This window comes from Pristiophorus japonicus, chromosome 14 (genome assembly GCF_044704955.1).
Source record: "Pristiophorus japonicus isolate sPriJap1 chromosome 14, sPriJap1.hap1, whole genome shotgun sequence".
Lineage (NCBI taxonomy): Eukaryota > Metazoa > Chordata > Chondrichthyes > Pristiophoridae > Pristiophorus > Pristiophorus japonicus.
Genome location: NC_091990.1, coordinates 43,603,885 through 43,626,964, shown reverse-complemented (window position 1 = coordinate 43,626,964; position 23,080 = coordinate 43,603,885). Strand labels below are relative to the sequence as shown.

The 23,080-nt window shown below is 44.4% G+C and overlaps 1 protein-coding gene across 1 annotated transcript in view; it reads left to right on the top strand.

The window, feature by feature from the left end:
* csmd2 (CUB and Sushi multiple domains 2) overlaps nucleotides 1-23,080 on the top strand; it is a 778,395-nt gene that overhangs the window by 336,950 nt on the left and 418,365 nt on the right. Inside the window, exons 21-22 of the mRNA XM_070898713.1 lie at nucleotides 4,208-4,410; nucleotides 15,588-15,779. Of these exons, the coding sequence (XP_070754814.1) occupies nucleotides 4,208-4,410; nucleotides 15,588-15,779 (395 nt within the window). The remainder of the gene's footprint in view (nucleotides 1-4,207; nucleotides 4,411-15,587; nucleotides 15,780-23,080) is intronic.

Sequence of the window (23,080 nt, the reverse complement as noted above, 5' to 3'; positions counted from 1 at the left end):
TATAAGCCTGGGATACATTTCATCTGGGCCTAGGGATTTATCCACTTTCAAAGCTTTTAAACCCATTAATACTTCATCTGCCTTCTTTTAACTATCCTCTTACTTTTTATATGTCTATAAAAGATGTTTGTGTTCCATTTTGTGTTTACTACTCATCTTTTATCATACTCTCTCTTTGGCCTCCTTGTATACTTTTTCAATTTCCCCCTCGCACTCTCTGTATTCTGTCTGGTTTTCTATTGTATTCTGTACCTGACATCTGTCATAAACCTTTTTCTGTTTTATTTTAATCTCGATTTCCTTTGTCATCCAGGGAGCTCTAGCTTTGGATGCACTCACCTTTCCTCCTTTTGGCAACATGCTTAGTTTTTGCCTGAACTATCTCTGCCTTAAAGGCCTGCTATTGCTCATTTACCGATTTCCTGGCCGATGTATGTTTACAGTCCACCTGTGCTAGATCCCTGCTCAGATCAATTAAATTGGCTCTCTTCCAGTTGGATACTTTCACCTTCGATTTTTCTTTATTCCTTTCCCTAACTATTTCAGGGGCACAGGGACGCAACAGCAGAGAGGGGAGACACGGTGCACAGAAAACTAGGAAGGACAAACAGCAACAGAACAAGAATAGTGTGGAAAGAGCAGGAATTAGTTGGAGGAACAAAGCAAAGCTGACTAGGATGGTGTTGGACTGCATGTGCGTTAATGTGAGCAGTGTTACAACTCTTTTGTTGCAAACACAAAGAAACGATTAATCCAAGTGCCTCCTTATTAAAGGGGCGGGGGAACACTCCAAATATTTTTCAAGTGCCCTTTTTTGGGGGGTTATTGTGGGTTTTTTTTAAGGGCACCGAGAGGCAAATTATTTGTAACACTGCCTCGAGCAGTGTTACAAATAAAGTTGCCCAGCTACAGGTGCAAGTTGTCACATGGGGTTATTACATAATGGCTATAATGGACATCTGGCTTAAATAAGGGCAGGAAGGGGAACTAAACGTTTCTGTCTACAATGTATTCAGGAGGGATAGGGAAGGGAAAAAGAAAGGAGTGGGGACTGGCAGTATTGATCAAGGGCAATATTACAGTTCTACAGAGGGACAATGGGCCCAAATTTGACCAGTTGGATTTCTGGCGCACCCACCAGAGGTGCGCCGCTTTTGTAGAACTCCAAGGACGCCAAAAATCTTTGGGCCGAGTTTGGCTGCTCCCCAGCCTCTCCTCCATGGTGGCGTAGCATGGCAACTGGATTCGGGGGAGGAGCCAGGTCCCGGCGCTGAAAACAGTGCCGGGACTACTGCACATGCGCGCAAGAGTGTGCACGCATGCGCAGTAGCTCCTAGCCTCCAGAATCTGAGTGTGTGAGATGCAGGCTGTGTGGGAGGGGCCGACACTCGCCGTCCCTATCCTGGACCGAGGGCTACAAGAGACAGGTTGGTGGGGGGAAGAGTTTTGATCGGTGGGGGGAAGAGGAAGAGTTTTGATCCGGCTTGGGGGGTAGTGGGGAAGAATTTTGATCCAGCGGGGTGGGGGTCTCCCACACCCCCGCACCAGCCAGGTTGGGCCCGCTGTGAATCTCTTCCCTCCCCCCCACCCCCGTTAAGATGCCGCGTTCACCACCCACCACCCCCAGCGCCACCCATCCCCCCCCCAGCCTGTCGCATTGAGCCTTCTCCCTCCCCCCCCCTCCCCGTTCAGATGTCGTGTTCTCTCGCACCTATCCCAGGCCGAAGGGTCTCCCACACAGCTAGCCACTGCCAAGTTTAGTTGAAGGTAGGATTTACTTCAGTTCTTTATTTGCCAATTTAATTATTTACTTCAATTCTTGATTTTTTATTGAATTCTTATTACTTTGTGTGCTTTGTTTGGTGCTTGATGGTGCTTTAAATGTAGTTACTTGCACCGGCCAATTACTTAACTCCAGGTAAGGTTTTTCTGTGCGGACAGAAGGGGCAACCTACGCTGGCCTAAGTTAGTTTGGAGCAACTATTTGCTGGCCAAACTCGATTAAATGGCCAAAACAGGCGTAAGTGGCTGGGAGCGCCCCCTTTTGAAACAAAAACAAAACTAAAAAAAAACCTAACTAACTCACTTACACTGGCACAAATTAAATGGACAGAATTGCAACTAAAAAAATACTCCAAAAAAATCAAGGTACTCCAAAAAAAACGGAGCAACTCCGAGGGAAATTTGGGCCCAATATGCTCACGAGTTCAAAGACTGAATCTATTGGTTAGAGCTCATCATAGGCAGTCCCTGGAAATCGAGGAAGACTTGCTTCCACTCTAAAAGTGAGTTCTTAGGTGACTGTACAGTCCAATATGGGAATTACAGTCTCTGTCACAGGTGGGACAGACAGTCGTTGAGGGAAAGGATGGGTGGGGAGACTGGTTTGACCGCTCTTTCCGCTGCCTGTGCTTGTTTTCTGCGTGCTCTCGGCGACGAGACTCGAGGTGCTCAGCGCCCTCCCGGATGCTCTTCCTCCGCTTAGGGCGGTCTTGGGCTGGGGACTCCCAGGTGTCGGTGGGGATGTTGCACTTTATCAGGGAGGCTTTGAGGGTTCGAGCTAAGGAACAGAAAAGGAGTTGTTACATTGCTGGGTGTACAGTACAGACCTTCAAATAGTGAGAAGGAGATAGAGGAGCAAATCTGTTGGCAAATTCCAGAAAAATGTAGAAATAATAGAGCAGTAATAGTAGGGGAATTCAATGACTCTAATATAGACTCGGGGGGAAAACTGAATGAAGGACAAGGAGGGTGAAGAATTCCAAAATGTGTACAAGAGAACTTCCCTAATCAATATATTTCCAGCCCAATGAGGAAGGAAGCATAGCTGGATATAGTACAGGGGAATACAGTAGGACAAGTGAGGTGTGTTCCAGTGGGCGAACATCTGGGTAACAGTTATTATCATATGAATAGGTTTGTAATTGACACCTGTGGTACTGTAATGGCAAATGGTCAGCACCATTTGCCCGATATAGGCAGCTGTCTGAGAGAAGCAGGGATGGTGTAATTAGTGGGGACTGTATCTCCGCAATGGAAAAGCAGATACTTCAATCCTCTTTTACAGTTAATGTGGGGAAAAGAGCAATCTGTCAGAATCGGTTTGGGTAATGCCCTGCAAATGTGAGATGTTTCATTATGAGCTTTCAAATGTTGAATAAGGATTGATCAAAATGCATTCTTGAAAAACACTTTCTCAGTCGACAAATACTTAAGAATAGATATAATTCTTCCTCATTATTCAGAAAAGACCAGGAAGGTTTCCAAATAATATCGAACAATGAAGTACCAAGAGTCTGTAATAAAATGGGCTGTCAGGTAAATTACAGTATTTGGAGCAGTGCGATTGTCTGTGGATTTCAATAAAAGTCTTTTGTGAAAAGACATGTTTAAATTTGAGAAATCACTCTGAATGAGACATGCTTTCTCACTGTGGCACATTAATAGATCAGTGTGTTCCATTGGTTTTGTATTCCTTATGAAGCTAATCTTGTTTTGAAATAATTTCTCTTCCAAATGTATGCATTGTGTTTTTGCTGTTGTATGTTATTCTATCTCTGTTATTACATTGCTTGTATTGTGGGTTTACAAAAGGAACAGGACTTGTTGGTAATGTTGATGAGCGTTCCTCTTTGATGCAAAAAAATATTGTATCCAAGATAGGCACCATCATTACATGCCTCTTCCATGAACCATCTATTGCAAATTGGCTGTCGGATGCTGTGCAAATGCAATTGGAAGTATGGGAAGATCAACTGGAAACCACCGATAAATGGTTTGTTCTGAGGGAGCTGATGACAGCACCCACAATAGATTAACTACACCAGAAATACCTTGCAACGTATTTTTTAATGTGTGCCAAAGTGAAAAATAAACCTGTGAAGTTTAGCCAGGTTTCTTTAGATTAATATTAAATCCTGGAAGGTAATTTGAGACCTTCCAGCTTGGGATGTTCCTTTAAAATATCAAACCTAGTTTTCATTTCCGTTCCTATAGTGACCATCATAAATTTTGGGTCAGAGGTCATGAAACGAAAGTAGTCGCAGTGCACGCTGCTGATTTGGATACATTTGCAATTGAAGATTGCTAAGTAACAAGAGCCAAGGCAACAATCTGTATCCTCACGTGCGTTCAGCAGAGTTTATAAAAAAATGTCAGTGGATTCCCTAACCCCATACATCATTTCCCTTTTTGATTCTTCCTTTAGCGTCCACTTCCTGGTTTTCCACACGGAAGCTGTTCATGATGTTCTGAAGATTTGGGATGGACCGCTGGAGAGTGCCATTCTCTTGAGGGAGATGAGCGGCTCCGCACTGCCCCCCGATATCCACAGCACGTTCAACTCTATCACACTCCAGTTCGACACGGACTTCTTCACCAGCAAGCAGGGCTTCGCCATTCAGTTCTCAAGTACGTGTCAATTTACTGAGGTCCTCAGGACCATTGTTGGCCACAGTTCCCATTCTAGGCACAGTGGACATAATGGGCTGGAAATCGCAGTTAGAAACATAGAAAATAGGTGCAGGAGTAGGCCATTTGGAGGCCAGTTGGAGGCATACCCCCGGAGTCACCTTACCTCCTGGCGCCTAGGCTGTGTAGAGTCACGGTCTCGGGTCAACAGGCACATGGCAGTGTAATGGCTCACAGATCCAAGGGACGGTGGCAGTTCGGAAACATCCCTGGGATCACGTGGGCCCAGTCCTCCAATCACAAAGGAGGATTCCGTTGCAATCAGTTATGAAGGGAATCTCCTAATGATATACAGTATTTAAATGATATCAATTGCAATTTTATTCAGAAGTTCCTTCATTGCACCAAACTCAATAAAAATTTAACTTTTTGTTAAATAATTTCAAACATTTTAATCCAGGCCAATATATGCATGAACTCATTTAAATTGTATGTGCATTATTTTGGATTTTTAAATATTTTATTTAGGCCTTATATATACCCTTATGTTGATACAAGCAGGCCATGCACCTGCTTTTATCAGCATAAAGAAATAAAGAAAGAGAGAGACAGAAAGACAGAAAGAAAGAAGGAAAGAAAGACTGACTAGGATTTATATAGCGTCTTTCACGACCACTGGACGTCTCAAAGCACTTTACAGCCAATGAAGTACAATAAGAGTTGCTTGGGCAATTGCTGGGCAAGTGGCCCAAACTAAGTTTCCATGCAGTTCGAATGATCTGTCAAGGCATGCCTTGACAGATCGCAATTTCCGGATTTTGCGCACGCACCAGCGTATGCTGAAATCCGCCACTTCCGGGGCCTTTCAAATGGATTATGGCGATGTACCCTGAGGGTACGCTGTCACAAAGACTGCAATTTCAGCCCCATTGTCTGGAATATTGTTGCATATCAGGAGATTATATTTATGCCCATGTTAAGGTAAATTGTAAATGGTCTGTGAAAGGAGCAGGCGTCATGGCCTGCTCCTTTCACAGATGCTAGATTTATTCTTATCTAAAATGTTTCAATAGACATTGGAGCCCTTTAAAGAGCCCTTTTGTTTCTCCGAACATCCCTTCACTTGAAATTGCTTTTAAGGCACAGTACTCCCTAATTGAGAATAAAAGCATGTTAATATTTCAATTGGAAACCTGAACTTTGTACGTGCCTCTTTCTAAGTCTGCAAATTACAGCCTGATTAAATTTATGTTTTCTGTTTAATTCAATAAGCATAATAACCAGGTTGATTCAGATTAACTACCTTCATTTTATCATTTTATGGGAAGTAAGAAATCTTCCTTTGCAGCCTTTTATAAAGAGCACTGCTGACACATTGGCCCCAAGTTTGCACATGATTTGCTCCTGATTTTTAGGAGCAACTGGTGTAGAACGGAGTATCTTAGAAATCGGAATTCTCCACATTTAGTTTTCTGCAGTTTTAGTCAGGTAGAACAGTTTCACTTTGGAACAGAATTTTTTTTTCAAAAGGGGGCGTGTCCGACCACTGACGCCTAATTTAAAAGTTTCCACAGTGAAAAGTTACTCCAAACTAACTTAGAATGGAGCAAGTGAAGATTTTTGTACGCTTGAAAAAACCTTGTCTACACATTAAAAAATCAGGCGCAGGTTACAAATTAGGCGTAGGGAACGAGGTGGGGGGAGGGGGGGAAGGGAAGTCATTAAATTCTACAATCAATCCTTAGTTATACTTATACAAATATTATACAAATAATTCTAACCTGAATAAAAATTTATAAGCAAAGAAAAGATTAAATAAACCATGTTCCTACCTGTGTGAAAGTGCTTCAGGCAGGCCTTTCAGGCACCAGTGTGGCGTCAGTGTCTCAACAGCAGCGGCAGGCAGCAAGCAGCCTTCGAGCTGAGCTGCGGTGCTTGAGGCAGGCCTTCATTCCCCGCGAAGATGCAGCACCCGGACGGACTTGAGGCCATTCGGCCATGGGATTGCAGCGGCGTCAGTGGCTGGTCGAGAGCAGCAGCAGCCTTCGAGCTGTGAGGGGGATTGACTGAGGCCATTTGGACAGGGAGAGGCAGCCACATCGACATCTTTATATTTAAATTTGCAGAATGGGTGCACTACATATTATGCAATGGTTTGCTTCCTCATGCAAGAAATTCTTTGTTCTTGGTGGAAGTTGATCCATTGCAAAGTTGAATTGGCACTTTTATTTCTCCAAACACACAGTCCTTAATTTGCAGGCACCGGTTCTGCAAGTTTAGCAGTGAAAAGCTGAACTCACTGATTTCAGCAGGTGCTAAAAGCACTCCCTCACACACAAATATCAAGAAAATTAAAATACAATCCTTTGCAGGGGTCCAAGAAACAAATCTTCACTTTTTCTGCAGCACTTTTAAAAATGGCCGAGTGCCAATGTTTACTTCAGACTGCGCGTGCGCGAACGCCCCAACGCGCACGCGCAGGGTTGCCCACACCAAGAAGCCTCATTTAAATTGTACCTGTCCCCTCCTACTTACAAAATCGGTGTGAGTGGTAGGCTCCGCCCCCTGTGCGCCGCGCCAAGCAGACATCGAGCTCCCAGAATACCGCATTTTTTTTCCGGCGCCGTTTTCAGCGCGAAAAACAGGCGCCCAGCTCTGAGGTGCGCCTTTTTCGCCGCGTGTGGAAACTTGGGGCCACTAAAGCAGCATTGATTTGACAAACAATTACAGCAGCTCAAATGTTATTTTGTACTTCATCGCATATGTTTTATGTAGCTGCAGACTATTTAGTTGTGTACAAATTCGGAGCTGACACTTAGAGCAGTCATTAGCATTTGCTCCCTGGTTGTACTTGCTATTTAAGAAGATAATGAACATGAAGGCCACTTGTCCCATTGAAGCTACCTGCCTCGGACTCTCCCATCTTGGCATCCAATAGTATTTTGAATTTCTTTGCTCTACGACCAAACCTGCCAGATTCTTCCAAACATTTATACTGTTTGCGTGAAGAGTTTCTTCCTAATATCTGTTCTATTATCATTTTCGCTTATATTTAAATTGATGGCCTCTCTGTTCAGTCTAAAAAATTATGGCCAGAGTTTTCTGAGATATGAGTGGGTGGGAAGGAGGCGTTGGGGGAAGTGAAAGTTGAAAAACTGTGACCCCTGACCCCAACCTGCCTCCAACTCACCAACTTTCACCTTTCACCTTTCGCCCAGGAGGGACAGGGTGGGGGCAGGCTGCTAACCCGCTGCCAAGAGGCAAGTTGGCAATTTACATATTATAATGAGGCCTAAAGCATCTACTTTAACCTGCTTTGCAGGTGGCCGGGGATCCCAGGGCTCACAACGCCAGTTCTGCTTAGCATAAGTCCTGCGGATCGAACATTAAATCCCCGTTTAGCTTGTTCCAGAGATACAGGTGGATGTTGAGTTTTTGCGGTGTTCTGTTCAACATTTCACCCACAACCAACACCCCAAAAACCGATTAACTGGTCATTCATGTCATCCTGTTTGTAAAGAAAGAAAGAATTGCATTTATATAGCGCCTTTCATGACCATTGGATGTCTCAAAGTGCTTTACAGCCAATGAAGTACTTTTTGGAGTGTGGGAAACATGACAGCCAACTTGCACACAGCAAACTCCAGAAACAGCAATAGGATAATGACCAGATAAACTGTTTTTGTGATGTTGATTGAGGGATAAATATTGGCCAGGACATCTGGGATCACTCCCCTGCTCTTCTTCGAAATAATGGCATAGGATCTTTTACATACACCTGAGAGGGCAGACGGGGCCTCACTTTAATGTTTCATCCAAAAGACAGCACCTCTGACAGTGCAGCACCCCCTCAGCACTGCACTGCAGTGTCAGCCTAGATTTATGTGCTCAAGTTCCTCGAGTGGGACTTGAACCCACAATCTTCTGACACAGTGGTGAGAGTGCTACCTACTGAGCCACAGCTGGCGCTGGTTATAGGATCATACTGTCCTTATATTACAACAATCACTACATTTAAAAGTCATTCATTATCTGTGAAGTACTTTCAAATGTTTCTGTGAGACATGATGAGATGCTTTATAAATGCAAGTCTTTTTAAATGCACGAATAACCTCCTCACAAGATTATCATCATGTGTTACTATTTTATTGTAAAATTTTACTTCATGAAGGGTTAAAAAATCAAACACTAAAAGAGGAGTTTACCATTTTTTAATATAATTTTAAGAATAAAGTAGCCATTTCCCCCCCACTTGCACCAAGACTTGCACCCTTCTGCATGCTCTGTAAATCCGTAACCTCCTGTTGCTCCCATACTCTGACTCTGATGTTATCAATTGCTTGCCAAAAATTCACTTATTTTCCTTTTATCTTGGAGACTATCTCTCAGGGGCCTTTCACACATCTGAGCTCCCCGTGCCCTCCAGAGTTCCAAGATTCTTGTGTCTTTCATGTTTCAACGGTCCTCCATTTTTGACCCCTATGAGGTCCCAGCACCTTCTGTGCCTCTGGGCTGCCTCGGTACTCTAAGCCTCCAAGATCACTGCACTCTCCCTGCCTCTATGCTCTGAAACCCTTCATGTTTCTGCACTCTTTCTATTGCTGCAACTGTTCCAACAATGTCCAAGTCTCAGAGGTCACTGAACTTTATCACATCCCTGAGATCCACATGTTCCTTACATCTCTGACATCACTGCATGCATTGCGTCTGCATGTTTGAGATGACTGCACTGTCAGTTATTTTGCATTCCAAATATCAAAACGTGAAGAGCATTGTAAACAATATACATATGCCTCCTCTGTGAACTAAACAGTGTATGTGTGAGTCTTTAGATCGCCATCAAGACCAAGGAAATATCAAGCTGCCAGGGCCAGCTATATTTTTCGAGAAAGATTTTCTATAGTACAGTAACAGTTAAGCATCTATGCACTACAGTTGGATCTGCACCCATTATGCATGTTGCAGATGTCTTCCATTCAGTACACTGTAATGGCAGATTTTGGCCTTTAGGCCCTGGTGTATGGTACAAACAGGAGTGGGCACTTAAGGTTCAACAACCGAGCCTAAAATTTGAATTCAAGTCTGGAGCCATGAGATTCTCTCTTTTCACTGTAGTGTTTCTGAAGCAGAGTCTCAATTCATATCTAATTATTATTTTATTCAGTGTTTTGGAAGCCCTCACTGAAGAGCTGATAATTATGGTAATGACCTAGTACTTGAGCGGGATAATCCAATTTTGCAGAGTCTGAATCTGCGAGTAGCAATAATCAATTTTAATTTTCCAATAGAAATATTGGGCCCAAGTTTCCACACGATAAAAAACAGGCGCCCCTCCGAGCTGGGCGGCCGTTTTTCGCGCCTAAAATGGCGCCGGAAAAAAAACGCGCGATTCTGGAGCGCTTTGCAGCTCCTTGTCTGTTTGGCGCGGCGCCCAGGGGGGCGGAGCCTACACTTGCGCCGATTTTGTAAGTGGGAGGGGGCGGGTACTATTTAAATTAGTTTTTTTCCTGCCGGCAACGCTGCGCGTGCGCGTTGGAGCATTTGCGCACGCGCAGTGTGAAGGAAAACATTGGCACTCGGCCATTTTTGTAGTTCTTTGTAGCTGTTTAATTTTTGAACATTTTTTAATAAAAGCAAATTGCCATCAGCACTGAGGCTTCCTGCAGCCTTCTCACTGTCTCCTTCCCCCCTCCCCTGCGGGAAGAATGGGCACCTCCTCCCCCCCCCCCCCCCCGCGGGAAGAACGGGTGACTCCTCCCCCCCCCCCCCGCGGGAAGAACGGGCGCCTCCTCCCCCGCCCGCGGGAAGAACGGGCGCCTCCTCCTTCCCCCCCCCCCCCGCGGGAAGAACGGGCGCCTCCTCCCCCATCCGCGGGAAGAACGGGCGCCTCCTCCCCCCCCCTCCCCGCGGGAAGAACGGACGCCTCCTCCCCCACCCGCGGGAAAGAACGGGCGCTTCCTCTCCCCCCCCCCCCCCCCCCGCGGGAAGAATGGACGCCTCAGGCTGACTGCAGCATTCTCCGTGCCTGAAGCACTTTCACACAGGTAGGAAGATGGTTTATTTAATCTTTTCTTTGCTTATAAATGTTTATTCAGGTTGGATTTATTTGTATAATATTTGTAGAAGTATAAATAAGGATTGATTGTAGAATTTAATGACTTCCCTTCCTTCCCCTCCCCCCCCCCCACCTCGTTCTGGACGCCTAATTTGTAACCTGCGCCTGATTTTTTAATGTGTAGAACAGGTTTTTTCAGTTCTACAAAAATCTTCACTTGCTCCATTCTAACTTAGTTTGGAGTACGTTTTCACTGTGGAAACTTTGAAATCAGGCGTCAGTGGCCGAACACGCCCCCTTTTGAAGAAAAAATTCTGTTCCAAAGTAGAACTATTCTACCTGACTAGAACTGCAGAAAAAAAAATGTGGAGAATTGCGATTTCTAAGATAGTCCTTTCTCCACCAGTTGCTCCTAAAAATCAGGCGCAAATCATGTGGAAACTTGGGCCCATTAACTTATTGTTGTGCAGAAGATTAGAATATCATTAGGTGGAATGTTTTCACAAATACTTATGCATGTCAAAAGTGCTTCAAATGACACAATTGCTTAAATGGTAAATTAATTACTGCACTTTTCAGGAAAGCTTTTAAATATTTGTAGCAAAAATCGATCGTAGTGAACCTATATAATTTATTAAAAAGCTGTAGCCTTTGCTTGGGCAACAGAAAGGTCTATGAAAGCTAAAGAACGACAGAGAATTTAAGAGGATTGAAATTTCGTCACCTACTCTATTACAGATTTAATTCAGCACAGTTGATCCCATTCACTTGAACCTGAATTTGCCTAAGTAAGTCTCGAGGGAAATACAAGTGAATAAGCTTAAAATTGAAATGTGTGAGAAGCAATACAGTTTAATCTGAATTGAAGCACATTTTTTATGAAGGAACACATTCCAACATTCCTGTATTTCACTGACGCTGGAAGAACCATTCATTGTTGTACGCACATAAAATGAGAGTTGCAACATTGTAAGAGAAATCCTGTTGTGCCACGTGAGAGCACGGAACACCTTCCTATTTGATTGGAACCATCTAGGATTGTATTCGCTGCAGCCAGTATCCATTATCAAGGTAGTCTCTATGCGGATAATACATTTTTACATAGATGTCGCTCAAAATAGAAGTTAAGGTACAGAGTAGATCAGGTGGTTGCTTAGCCTTTTGTGTGAGCAGCTTCAAAGTATAAATCCCACAACCAGAGTGAGCTTTTAATTCAAAAAATGAACATTGAGTTCCTTTTAGTTCTGCATAAAAGGCCATTTAACTTTCTTCTTTCCAAATAGTATAATTTTGGCTTCCTTTAAAAATCAATATCCATGTCTGAAAGGAGGAGAACACCATAATTTGATGTTATATTCAATGGTAGATCACCGCTGCTTCTACTGAAAAATAAAATCCCACAAGTAATTCTTCATTAAAAAAAATCATTAATGCTGTAACAGATGGGCTAGTACTCCTGCGACCATACCAGGGACCTTACATTGATCATGGACGGGCTGAATGGGCTGCGGAATAGTCCCAATCTGGCTGGTTTCTCAGGCAGTAACAGTGTGGTGCACTCGAGTTGGAGGCAGCGTGGAGGGAAGTGAGCTTGCTGGATTAAATGGTCGAAGAAATTAACAACCAAATGATTTAAATACAAAATACAAATGAGACGATGAAGGTTCATTTTATAAGTGTATGTGAGAAAAATATATTTTAAAAGTTTATAATTTATTAAAATTGCTCATTTACGCTATAACGGGAAGATGACCAATAGGCAGAGGAACGGCAGAAAGCATGTAAGGGAGATTTAGTGATCCATGCCCCCAGGAAGAGGGTATCGAGAATCGGGCCGACATCGCCAACTCGTGCTCCGTGCAAGCCTGGCTTCCCTACTGGAGAAGCGAGAGATTTTGGAATGACCTCTGTAATTGCACCGTGCGGATGATTATAATACCATAGGGCAGGCTGACTATAAAACATTATAGACCACATTTAACCACGAGGATAGCTTAGTGCTCAGAAAGCCAGTATTACAATTCTATTGCTAACAATCTGCCATTTTTAGCTACTTGTCCCAGGGTGGATGTGATGAATAGCTAAAGGAGGTTCTTGCTGTCTATCACAGGCCAATATTTTCAGTGAAGGAGGACTTAGGATACTGCAAGTGCATGTTCCTCCATGAATTACATTTAGCAGTGTTTCTATGGCAGCAAATGTACCTGACCCTGAGGGATAGGTGGCATATTTAAAACGGGATTTAAAAAACTGCTCAAATAAATAAATGCTGTAAGAAGGAATGGGTAATTAACAATTACATTTCTGAAAGATGTTAAAGTGTGGCAACCTAGTGCCACAGTGGGCTCCTGTGCCAGTGCATGGTGCCATGGAGGGGCAGAATATGGATTTCTGAGCACAGTGATTGCCAATGCTTGACCCTAGTGATTATGTCAGCCATGGCTCAGTGGGTAGCACTCTTGCCTTTGAGTCAGAAGGTTGTGGGTTCAAGTCCCACTTGAGCATGAAAATCTAGGCTGGGAGTGCTGCACTGTCAGAGGTGCCTTCTTTTAGATGAGATGCTCTCTCGGGTGGACTGAAAAGTTTCCATGGCACTATTCGAAGAAGAGCAGGGCTTATCCCCGGTGTCCTGGCCACTATTTATCCTTCAAACCAACATCGCTGAAACAGATTAACAGGTCATTATCTCATTGCTGTTTGTGGGAGCTTGCTGTGTGCAAATTGGCTGAGACGTTTCCTACATTACAACAGCGACCACACTTCAAAAAGTGCTTCATTGGCTGTAAAGCACTTTGGGACATCCGGTGATCGTGAAAGGCACTATAGAAATGCAAGTCTTTCTTTCTATTTCAAATGTTGTCAGGAGATGGGGAAGTGCTTTCTGACAGAGATGAAGGGATAATTCGAGGGAAGAGCTCCCCAGGTTGCTGTCCCACACCTCCGGGTATCAGCAGAGACTGGGAGCAGGTCACAACAAGCCAATAGGAGACAATACAAGTAGAACTTGGCGGTGCGGGAGGGGAGGAAATGACCCATTTAAGAATAAATCTGCCCATCAGAGTCGTTTTTGCATATAAATCTGTCGAAAATTTTGAAGAACCTTTTTACAATTAAGGCAAGCTGGCCTGGGGACTTGCTGAGCCAGATTGTGCAGGAGCTGAATTAATAGCGGTAGTTAACTAGAACAATGTGGTCCAGTAAGTGCTGCCTATGTACATCAATGTGTCACTTGCTGAAGACATCATCATGAGTGGTCTCTTTTATCAAACAAATGATGGTTTGCAAACACATTATTCGGAAGACCATGCCCCTTTAAAGTAAAAAATGATATTATTACCAGAAAGTGTTTTTTTTTAAGCAGCTGTGTCGATAAACTCAAGTAAACACACACTCTGTTTCGATGAATGCACAGTAAGTGGCAGAGCTGGGGAATTCTGGATGGCTTCCAGTCCAAACGACGGGTCTGTTTGTGAATCCTCTCCAAATTGCTGCATCAAAACAAGTTCAGTCATGCCCGAAGCACAGGGGAGGCAAAGGAAAGCAATCATTAAACTCACAGTTGTGTGATGAGTGAGACGGCCCCCTTATCAAAAAAAAATGGTGTCTATAATCATTTGTATTGTGTTCCTGACAATGCTGTGCTTGCAGTAGATATGCCAGCTGTGCCTGATTAATTCAAAGGCGGACCATGCCTAGTGCTTGTATTCACATCCTCGTGGGACTCAGCCAGCAGCAACAGCTGCAGTCCTCTTAAATAGCGGCTAAAAAATCCACCAAGAGCTCCAGCAACCTAAGACTTGGGAAGAGCCTACCACTGTATTAAACTGCACATGTAGTATTGGAAGAGCAGATACAGCGTAAGTGTTGGGAAGTATTTTAACCCAATATACGAAAGCGTACTCGTTTTTAGTATCACACTCCCTTTAAAAGACCAACATTTATCTTCCCCCAGTAAAGCCCTTCCTTTGACCACCTTAATCTGACAAAGATTCCTGCCTCGCTTTCCATGTGGCTTCAAGATGCACAGCACAAGTATGTTGGCAGTGGGTAAAGAGATACGGGCACAGGCAATATGAGAACCAAGAGCAAAGTTTGAAAAGCTTTCAGGGTTTAATGACTGTATAAACAGTCCCTCCCAATAGCACCTCCCAAACCCACAAGCTCCACCACCTAGAAAGATAAGTGTAGCAGGCGCATGGGAACGCCATCACCTCCAAGGTACACACCATACTGACTTGGGTATATATCACTGTTCCTTCATTGTCACTGGTTCAAAATCCTGGAACTCCTTCCCCCGACAGCACTGTGTGGGAGTACCTTCATTACACAGCCTGCAGCGATTGAAGAAGGGGGCTCATCCTTCTTCTCAATGGGAACTAGAAATACTGGCCTTGCCAGTGACACCCGTATCCTGAGAATGAATAAATAAAACCCTTTCAGCTTCCTTCTGTGTCATGTGGACTCATCTAGTTTTGTGACACCCATTTAATCCAAATGCCATTGTCTCTCTAATATGCGAGATGCTGCTTTTTATGTTGCTATCAAAATCCAATTAAAAATGTGTTCTTCCCTCGGGATGAACCACGGGTGATTTAAACACCTCAGGGTATCTCAGGCAATCGGTTCCCACGCATTCCTGATACAGTAAAATCGGTTATCACGCATGCCAAGGTATTAAGGCAGGCATGTTGCAATTAGCAGTAGTGTGGGCGAGACAAAGTCGAATATCCTTGACAAAGCGCAACATCCCCACTGACTCCTGGGAATCCCTGGCCCACGACCGCCCAAAGTGGAGGAACAGCATCCGGGAGGGCGCTGAGCACCTCGAGTCCCATCGCTGAGAACAATCAGAAACCAAGAGTAGACAGCGGAAGGAGCGTTCGTCAACCCAGGCCCCTGACCACCCTTTCCTTCAACCACTGTCTGTCCCACCTGTGACAGAGACTGTGTCGGTCCCGCATTGGACTCCTCAGTCACCTGAGAACTCACTTTTAGAGTGGAAGCAAGTCTTCCTCGACTCTGAGGGACTACCTATGATGATGATGGTGATGGGCTAGACAGCATCGCCAGTAAGTTTGACATTATTTTGGCTCAGATCTTTAACCATTGCCAACTGTTGCAGTTTCCACAGCTACTTCCTGTAATGACCCTGGGGTCCCTCAGAACGGCAGTCGGAGTGGAGACAGCAGGGAGCCTCAAGATTCAGTCGTATTTCAGTGTGACCCTGGATATGCCCTACAAGGAGCAGCTGCCATCACGTGTGTCCAGATTGACAACAGATTCTTCTGGCAGCCTGATCCGCCCTCGTGCACAGGTATTGACTTTCGGTCTTATTTTTAAGCGGATGCCGTGCTTTTCAAACATTTCATGGAATTATTTTTTTTTAACTATTTTTACCACTGAACCTGAAATTTATTACTGCAAAGCAGCACAATATAACCAAACAGAGGTTTTTTTTTAAGCTAACACCGTATTTCAGCAAACTGGTTGAAATTGAAGAGATTTACCTAATGATTAAAATTAATGAGTTGAAATGATCTGAGAAAGATTAGCACGTGTCTTAAAGGGGACACCACCCTGCTGAGAAAAATGTGCCTATTAGCTAATTGTTCTTGACAAGCAAACTGTGCAATCGGCATAATGAACAAATCAAGTGCTTGATCTCTTTAAGAGAATTTTCTTGTTAATATCGTTCTCTTTAAATTGCATGTACCAAAGTGAGATTCAAATAGAAAATCAACGATCCCCTCTTTCTCTAATTACTTGCTTACTTCTGTCCAGTCGTCCCACTATTTGTGGATTATATTTCTAATCCCATCATCATCATCATAGGCAGTCCCTCGAAATGAAGATGACTTGCTTCCACGCCAAAAAAGAATTAGTTCACAGGTGTTTCAGTGAAGGACCACACCCTCTCTAACTCTCGTGCAGCTGATGGGAATTCACACTTTGTGGTCGGTTGGGAGTCAATAGTTTTTTCACCCAAGAGAATTACCTGCCAAACCTATTTGCTTCATTTTTATGCCCGCTTTACCTTTGCCCTTGTAAATTTGTTTAACTATATTAATTAGCTTGCCTAATAAGTCACATTCTTAAATCCAGAGTTCTGAACTTAAGAATCTTTCAGATTCAGAAACATAAGACAGACCATTCAGTCCATCGAGCTTGTTCTTCCAGCAAAGCTCTTTAGTCCCCTCCAGTTCTATAGTGTGTAACTGCATCTTGAATTATTTGAATTTTACTTCCAAAGCCATGCCTGTAAGCCTGTTCTAGGTATTAATCACTCTTTGTGGGTCTGGTATTTTAATGGAAGTGTTTCCCCATTTCAGAGTAATTCCACTGTTAAAATAGAGATGACAAAATTCATATGAATGTAATAAATGTTTATATGCTCATCTTCAAAGAGCCCAATTTTATGGCATGTGTCCAATTAGTTGAGTTATGATTGTCTGGCCCAAGTGCACTTGATATGTCTTGTAAATATGGCATAACATACTTATGAAATGTGCTTGTGACATCTCATGGAACATTAGTACTGATGCACCTGCTTATTAAACTCACAGGCTGTTGCTGCATCCTTTTATTCATGTCCAACAATTTATTGGCCACTTGTTTGAATCTGACACAAATTCTGTGTCAGATTCAGTGGGGCTGAAATTCAGGCACGCTAGAAACCTGGCGCACCGAAGATTTCTTATCTGTTTTACCGTCTCATGGGAAGAGGTTGCCACCTGATCAATATTCAGGTCTTTGTCATTTTTTTTCAACAAGACCAGAAGTCAGGCATAATAGGGGCAGAAGTTGGGGCGGGATCGATTCTCCGCTGCTGTCAGGGGCATGTGTGGTGCAGCAAAGATTTTTGAAGGTAAATTTGGGGCAGAGTGTGCTGGAGGTGCGGGAGTTCGGCGGTGCGCGCTTTGATGATGCACTTGCGGCAGTCGTCAGCAGCGGGGCAGAAATGGGGACAGGCCGAAAAATCCCCGAGCTGAATTTCGGTCATGGCGGCCAATGGACTGCAACGTGCCAGCCACTCGATTCTGCTGCATGTCCGCCACAAAACGGCGGTAACAGGCCTTATCTGAATTTCAGCCCCAGTGTCTGGCAAATATTAATCAGCAAGTTGAAAATTAGACGAGGGAGATTCCTTGGCCAGTTGAATTCCTTTCACATCAACAGTGCATTTACAAATGAGGATGATTCGAGTGCAAAGAGGAGGTGGATGGATTTTCTGTAGCACATTACAACAGTGACTACACTCCAAAAGTACTTCATTGGCTGTAAAGCGCTTTGAGATGTCCGGTGGTCGTGAAAGGCGCTATATAAATCCAAGTCTTTCTTTTAACTTCATTCAGGTGGCCCAAAGTGTATAGTTTAAAAAAAAAATCATGAGCGGTTGAGAAATGTATAGATTCCACATAATTTTTCTTTTCAACTATACCAAGCTATTACATGCTGGGCAGAAGCAAACTAAGATTCTGTGGAATTGAGACTGTGGCTGCAACCCAAAAGTACTGCTGTGAATTGTATTGTACATTTCAGAAAGTACTACAATCTGACCCATGAGGATCAGCTCTTTTTCTCATTCTTTTAGTTACTGGTTCTTTGCTTTTAATCAAAAAATTAAAGCATCATAGATTTCTGATTCCTTTGTTTTGGTTTCCATTTACCATCATCTTGCTTTAGAAGTTCCTATACCATGCAGCCAGTCATTCATGAATAACGCACAATGTTGAATCTGGGATTTAAATCCTTCGCTGATTTTTAATTTTTTTGTGCTAAATGCTCCCAAGCTGTTTGGCAAGTTCCCGAGTTTGAGTTTGCCAGTTAGAGGGGCAAAATCTTCATGAAAAAAAGCACTAAGACAATCTTATAAAAACGTATTTACACAAATCCATGGTTTAATTCTCATTGAATCATATCAATATATTACTTGAGTGGGATCAGGACAAAAATCATGTTGAGACTTTTTTCTCTCCCTCAGCAAAAGAAGCAAGTTGGCATGAACAGGGTATTCCTTTAAACCCGTACAAGCCTGGAAATTAGACCAGTGCGATTGTACAGAGGCAGTTGAGAAAGGTGGTGGTCAAATAGATCATGGTGTCATAAGCATACATGTGAAAACGAATTCCATGTTTTCAAATGATGTTGCCAAAGAACAGCAGGTAGATTAGGAAGCAGAGGCGATGAAAGATCCCTTGTAAAATGCACATTTTATTAATTCCTCAAGTACATGTGGTCTGCTTCAAGAAAATTGTTTTAAAAATCAAACAAAATTGTTCCTAATACAGAAGCAAAATACTGCGATTGCTGGAATCTGGAATAAAAACAGAGAATACTGGATATCTCAGCAGGTCAGGCAACCTCTGTGGAGAGGAAGCAGAGTTAACGTTTCGGGTCGATGACCCTTCGTCAGAACTGAAGAGTGTTCAGAAAGAACGGATTCTTAATCAGTATTAAAGTCTAGCTACAGATACTCTGTACAGTAGTTTTTAATTTTGCAATACCACTCCACCTTCAACCTCCTTTCCTCTCAAGTCCTTGAACGTGCTGTTACCTCGCAGATCCCATCTTTCCCGCACCTGCCTGTTTGAAACTTCTGATCCGTCCCCGTCACAGCACTAAAACGGCCCTAACCAAAGTCCTGACCAGCATTTTCTGTTACTGAGACCATGGTGCATTATCCATCCTCGTCTTCATCAAACGCGATACAGCCTTTCCTATCATGGTTATTCACTTTATCCTCCTCCAATAACTCACCTTAATTGTCCAGCCCTCATTCTTTCATATGGTAGTAGCAAAGCAAATCAAATGTCAATATCTAAGTTGGATATCCAGGCCAAAGGTTCCGGTGTAACAGTGTGGATATGTTACAAAAATAAATAACTGCGGATGTTGGAATCTGGAATAAAAACAGAAAATGCTGGAAATCTCAGTGGGTCAGGCAGCATCTATGGAGAGAAAGCATAAGAACATAAGAACATAAGAAATAGGAGCAGGAGTAGGCCATGCAGCCCCTCGAGCCTGCTCCGCCATTCAATAAGATCATGGCTGATCCGATCATGGACTCAGCTCCACTTCCCTGCCCACTCCCCATAATCCCTTATCCCCTTATTGTTTAAGAAACTGTCGATTTCTGTCTTAAATTTATTCAATGTCCCAGCTTCCACAGCTCTCTGAGGCAGTGAATTCCACAGATTTACAACCCTCAGAGAAGAAATTTCTCCTCATCTCAGTTTTAAATGGGCGGCCCCTTATTCTAAGATCTAGTTCTATTCTCCCCCATCAGTGGAAACATCCTCTCTGCATCCACCTTGTCAAGCCCCTTCATAATCTTATATGTTTCAATAAGATCACCTCATAAGATATGGCAGAACGGTGGCCATTAAAGGCGAGGGCCCACTGCCGTGGCCGCCATTTAAAATTTTTTTGCCGTCTGACTTCCAGATTGGCTGGGTAAATATGCCCCTGGGTTCGGCCGGGGTAGCCTGGCACCCCCTCTTGGGCGCCAGGTTAATGTTTTGGGTCAATGACCCTTCGTCAGAACTGGAGAGTGTTCAGATAGAACGGATTCTTAACATGCACTGAAAGGCGGAAGGGACGAAAGAACAAAAGGGAAGGTCTGTGATATGTTGGAAGACAGGAGAGATTAGAGAGACGAAAGGGATGATGGCTCAATTTCAAAAGGTAATGCCAGGAATTAGAAAAATATTAGTCAAGATAGGGTGTGAATGGTGGGATGATGATCAGCTGACATTAGAGACAAGGAGAAAAAAAAAGAAACAGGCTCTGAGGGTGGGGGGAGCGGGAGCCACAGATTGGCACCAGCTATGGTCTGAAATTGTTGAACTCAATGTTGAGTCCAGAAGACTGTAAAGTGCCGAAACGAAAGATGAGGTGCTGTTCCTCAAGCTTGCGTGAGCTTCATTGGAAAAGTATAGGAGACCGAGGTCAGTGTGGGAGTGGAGTGGAGAATTAAAGTGACAGGCGACTGAAAGCTCAGTGTCACACTTGCGGACCGAATGGAGGTGATCCGCAAAGCGATCACCCAATCTACGCTTGGTCTCCCCAATGTGGAGGAGATCACATCGTGAGCAGCGCTCTCACCCTTTCCTCTCCCTCCCAGAACCATGACAGGGTTCCCCTTGTTCTCACCTGTCATCCCACCAGCCTCCACGTTCAACGGATCATCCTCCGCCATTTCCGCCACCTCCAGCATGACCCCATCACCAACCACATCTTCTCCTACCCTCCCCTCTCAGCATTCCGAAGCGTCCGCTCCCTCCGCGACTCCCTGGTCCATTCCGCAGTCACCCCCAGCACCCCCTCCCCTTCCCACAGCACCTTTCCATGCAAGCACAGGAGACCTCCTTTCCACTATCCAGGGCCCCAAATACTCCTTCCAGGTGATTTACTTTTACTTCTTTCAATTTAGTATACTGTATTCGCACCTCACGATGTAGATTGGGTGACTGCTTTGCGGAGCACCTCCGTTCAGTCTGCAAGTGTGACCCTGAGCTTCTGGTTGTCTGTCACTTTGATTCCCCACTCCATTCCCACTCTGACCTCCCCGTACTCGGTTTCCCACACTGTTCCAACGAAGCTCAACGCCAGTTCGAGGAACAGCACCTCATCTTTCGTTGAGGCATTTTACAGCCTTCTGGACTCAACATCGAGTTCAACAATTACAGAGCATAGCCGCTGCCAATCTTTGATCCCTTCCCTGCCCCCAGAGCCTGTTTCTTTCTTTTTCTCCTTGTCTCTAATGGCAGCTGATCATTATCCCGCCATTCACACCCTATCTTGACTAATGTTTTTCGAACTACTGGCATTACCATTTGAATTTGAGCCATCATCCCTTTTGTCTCTCTAATCTCTCCTGTCTTCCAACATATCACAGACCTTCCCTTTTGTTCTTTCTTCCCCTCCACCTTTCAGTGCTTGTTAAGAGTCCATTCTTTCCGAACACTCTCCAGTTCTGACGACGGGTCATCGACCTGAAACGTTAACTCTGCTTTCTCTCTGCAGATGCTGCCTGACCCGCTGAGATTTCCAGCATTTTCTGTTTTTATAGCGTGGATATCTTGTACACTGCCTGTGAATTCCCTCTGAGGGCAGTGCTCAATGATGTGCTCCGGAGTCTGATTAGGAGCTCCACAGTTGTTGTGGATGCTTTAATCTTCTACCTATGAAGAAGGTAGCAGCATCTACCATGACTGGTTCTGAGTCGGTTGGTTGTCCACTGTTTGCGAGGAAGGTTTGATCCTTCAGGTTTCACTCTGAGGTCCAGCCCTCACTTGATTCCACTCGTACCTATCCAATCTCATGCAAAGAATCCAAGGGCTTCTCTTCCCACTCTACACTGTCATCCTGGGAGTACCCTAATCATCCGTGTTTTGTCACCTCCGCTTCCTCATCTACCTGCTGTTCTTTGGCAACATCATTTGCAAACATGGAATTAGTTTCCACATGTATGTTTATGACACCCTGGTCTATCTGACAACCACCTTTCTCGACTGCCTCTACACGGTCACACTTGTCCAATTTCCAGTTTTGTGAGAGCTGCAATTTCCTCCCAACTAAACATTGGGATGACCAAAGCCATCATCTATGGCCCCCACCAAAAACACTGTACCCGCGACACTGACTCCACCCCCTCTGCAACCACTGTCTCAGGCTGAACCAGACCGTCTGAAACCCTGGGGGTGAAATTCAACCTGGCGGGGGCACTCATGGGGCGCTCAGGCAGTAGCGGCGAAGCGGGTAGACTCCTTCGCCGCACGGCAAATTCACCAGCCTCATACCACCGGTGATGGCAGCACCTCGGCACCTTTCCCCATGCAGCTCATGACATCAGCGAGCTCGCTGGGCACCTGATCTGCAAACTCCCCTTACCGCCTTGTGCTGACAGCGCCAGGGAGCAGAGGCATGAACCAGCTGGCTGGCGGGGTGCTACTTAATGGGATGCATCCCAGCTGTGAAGGAACCTTCGTTCCAAAGGTCAGTAATGAGTGGCAGAGAGTGCATCATATATCTGCAGCCAACTAAAGGCTGCATAGTCCCCGAGTATTGCGGGCCGTCAAAGGACTTTGCATTTCATCCCATAGCATATCGCCGTTCTGCACTCCCTGAATCATTGGGGGCTGGTGTGCAGACTCCAATGACCCTCCCCTTTAATGGCTGGAAGGCACCTTCGCCAATGCTCACTCTCGATTACACAACACCTCATTTTCGTTATCGCTTGGAGCCTAACCTCACTCACCTATGCTATTAGCACCTGATTTAGCACTCCCTTGCATTCTTTAAGCACTGAGACTGAATTTAGCGGGCAGTGAGATTGATTAGCGCCTGGCACTAAACTTCCAACTTCTCAAAAATAAGCACCCCAACCGGGGCAGCACCAAATTTCTAGCCCCTTGTGTCCTATTTGAATCTGAGCTGAACTTCTGAACCTATATCCCCTCTATCACAGAGAGTGCCTCCACCTCTGTAACGTCGATAGTCTCCGCCCCTGCCTTGGCTCATTTTCCACTGAAACCCTCAACAATGCATTGGTCACCTCCAGACTTGCATATTCCAATGCTCTCCTGGCCGGCCTCCCATTCTGTACCTTCTAAA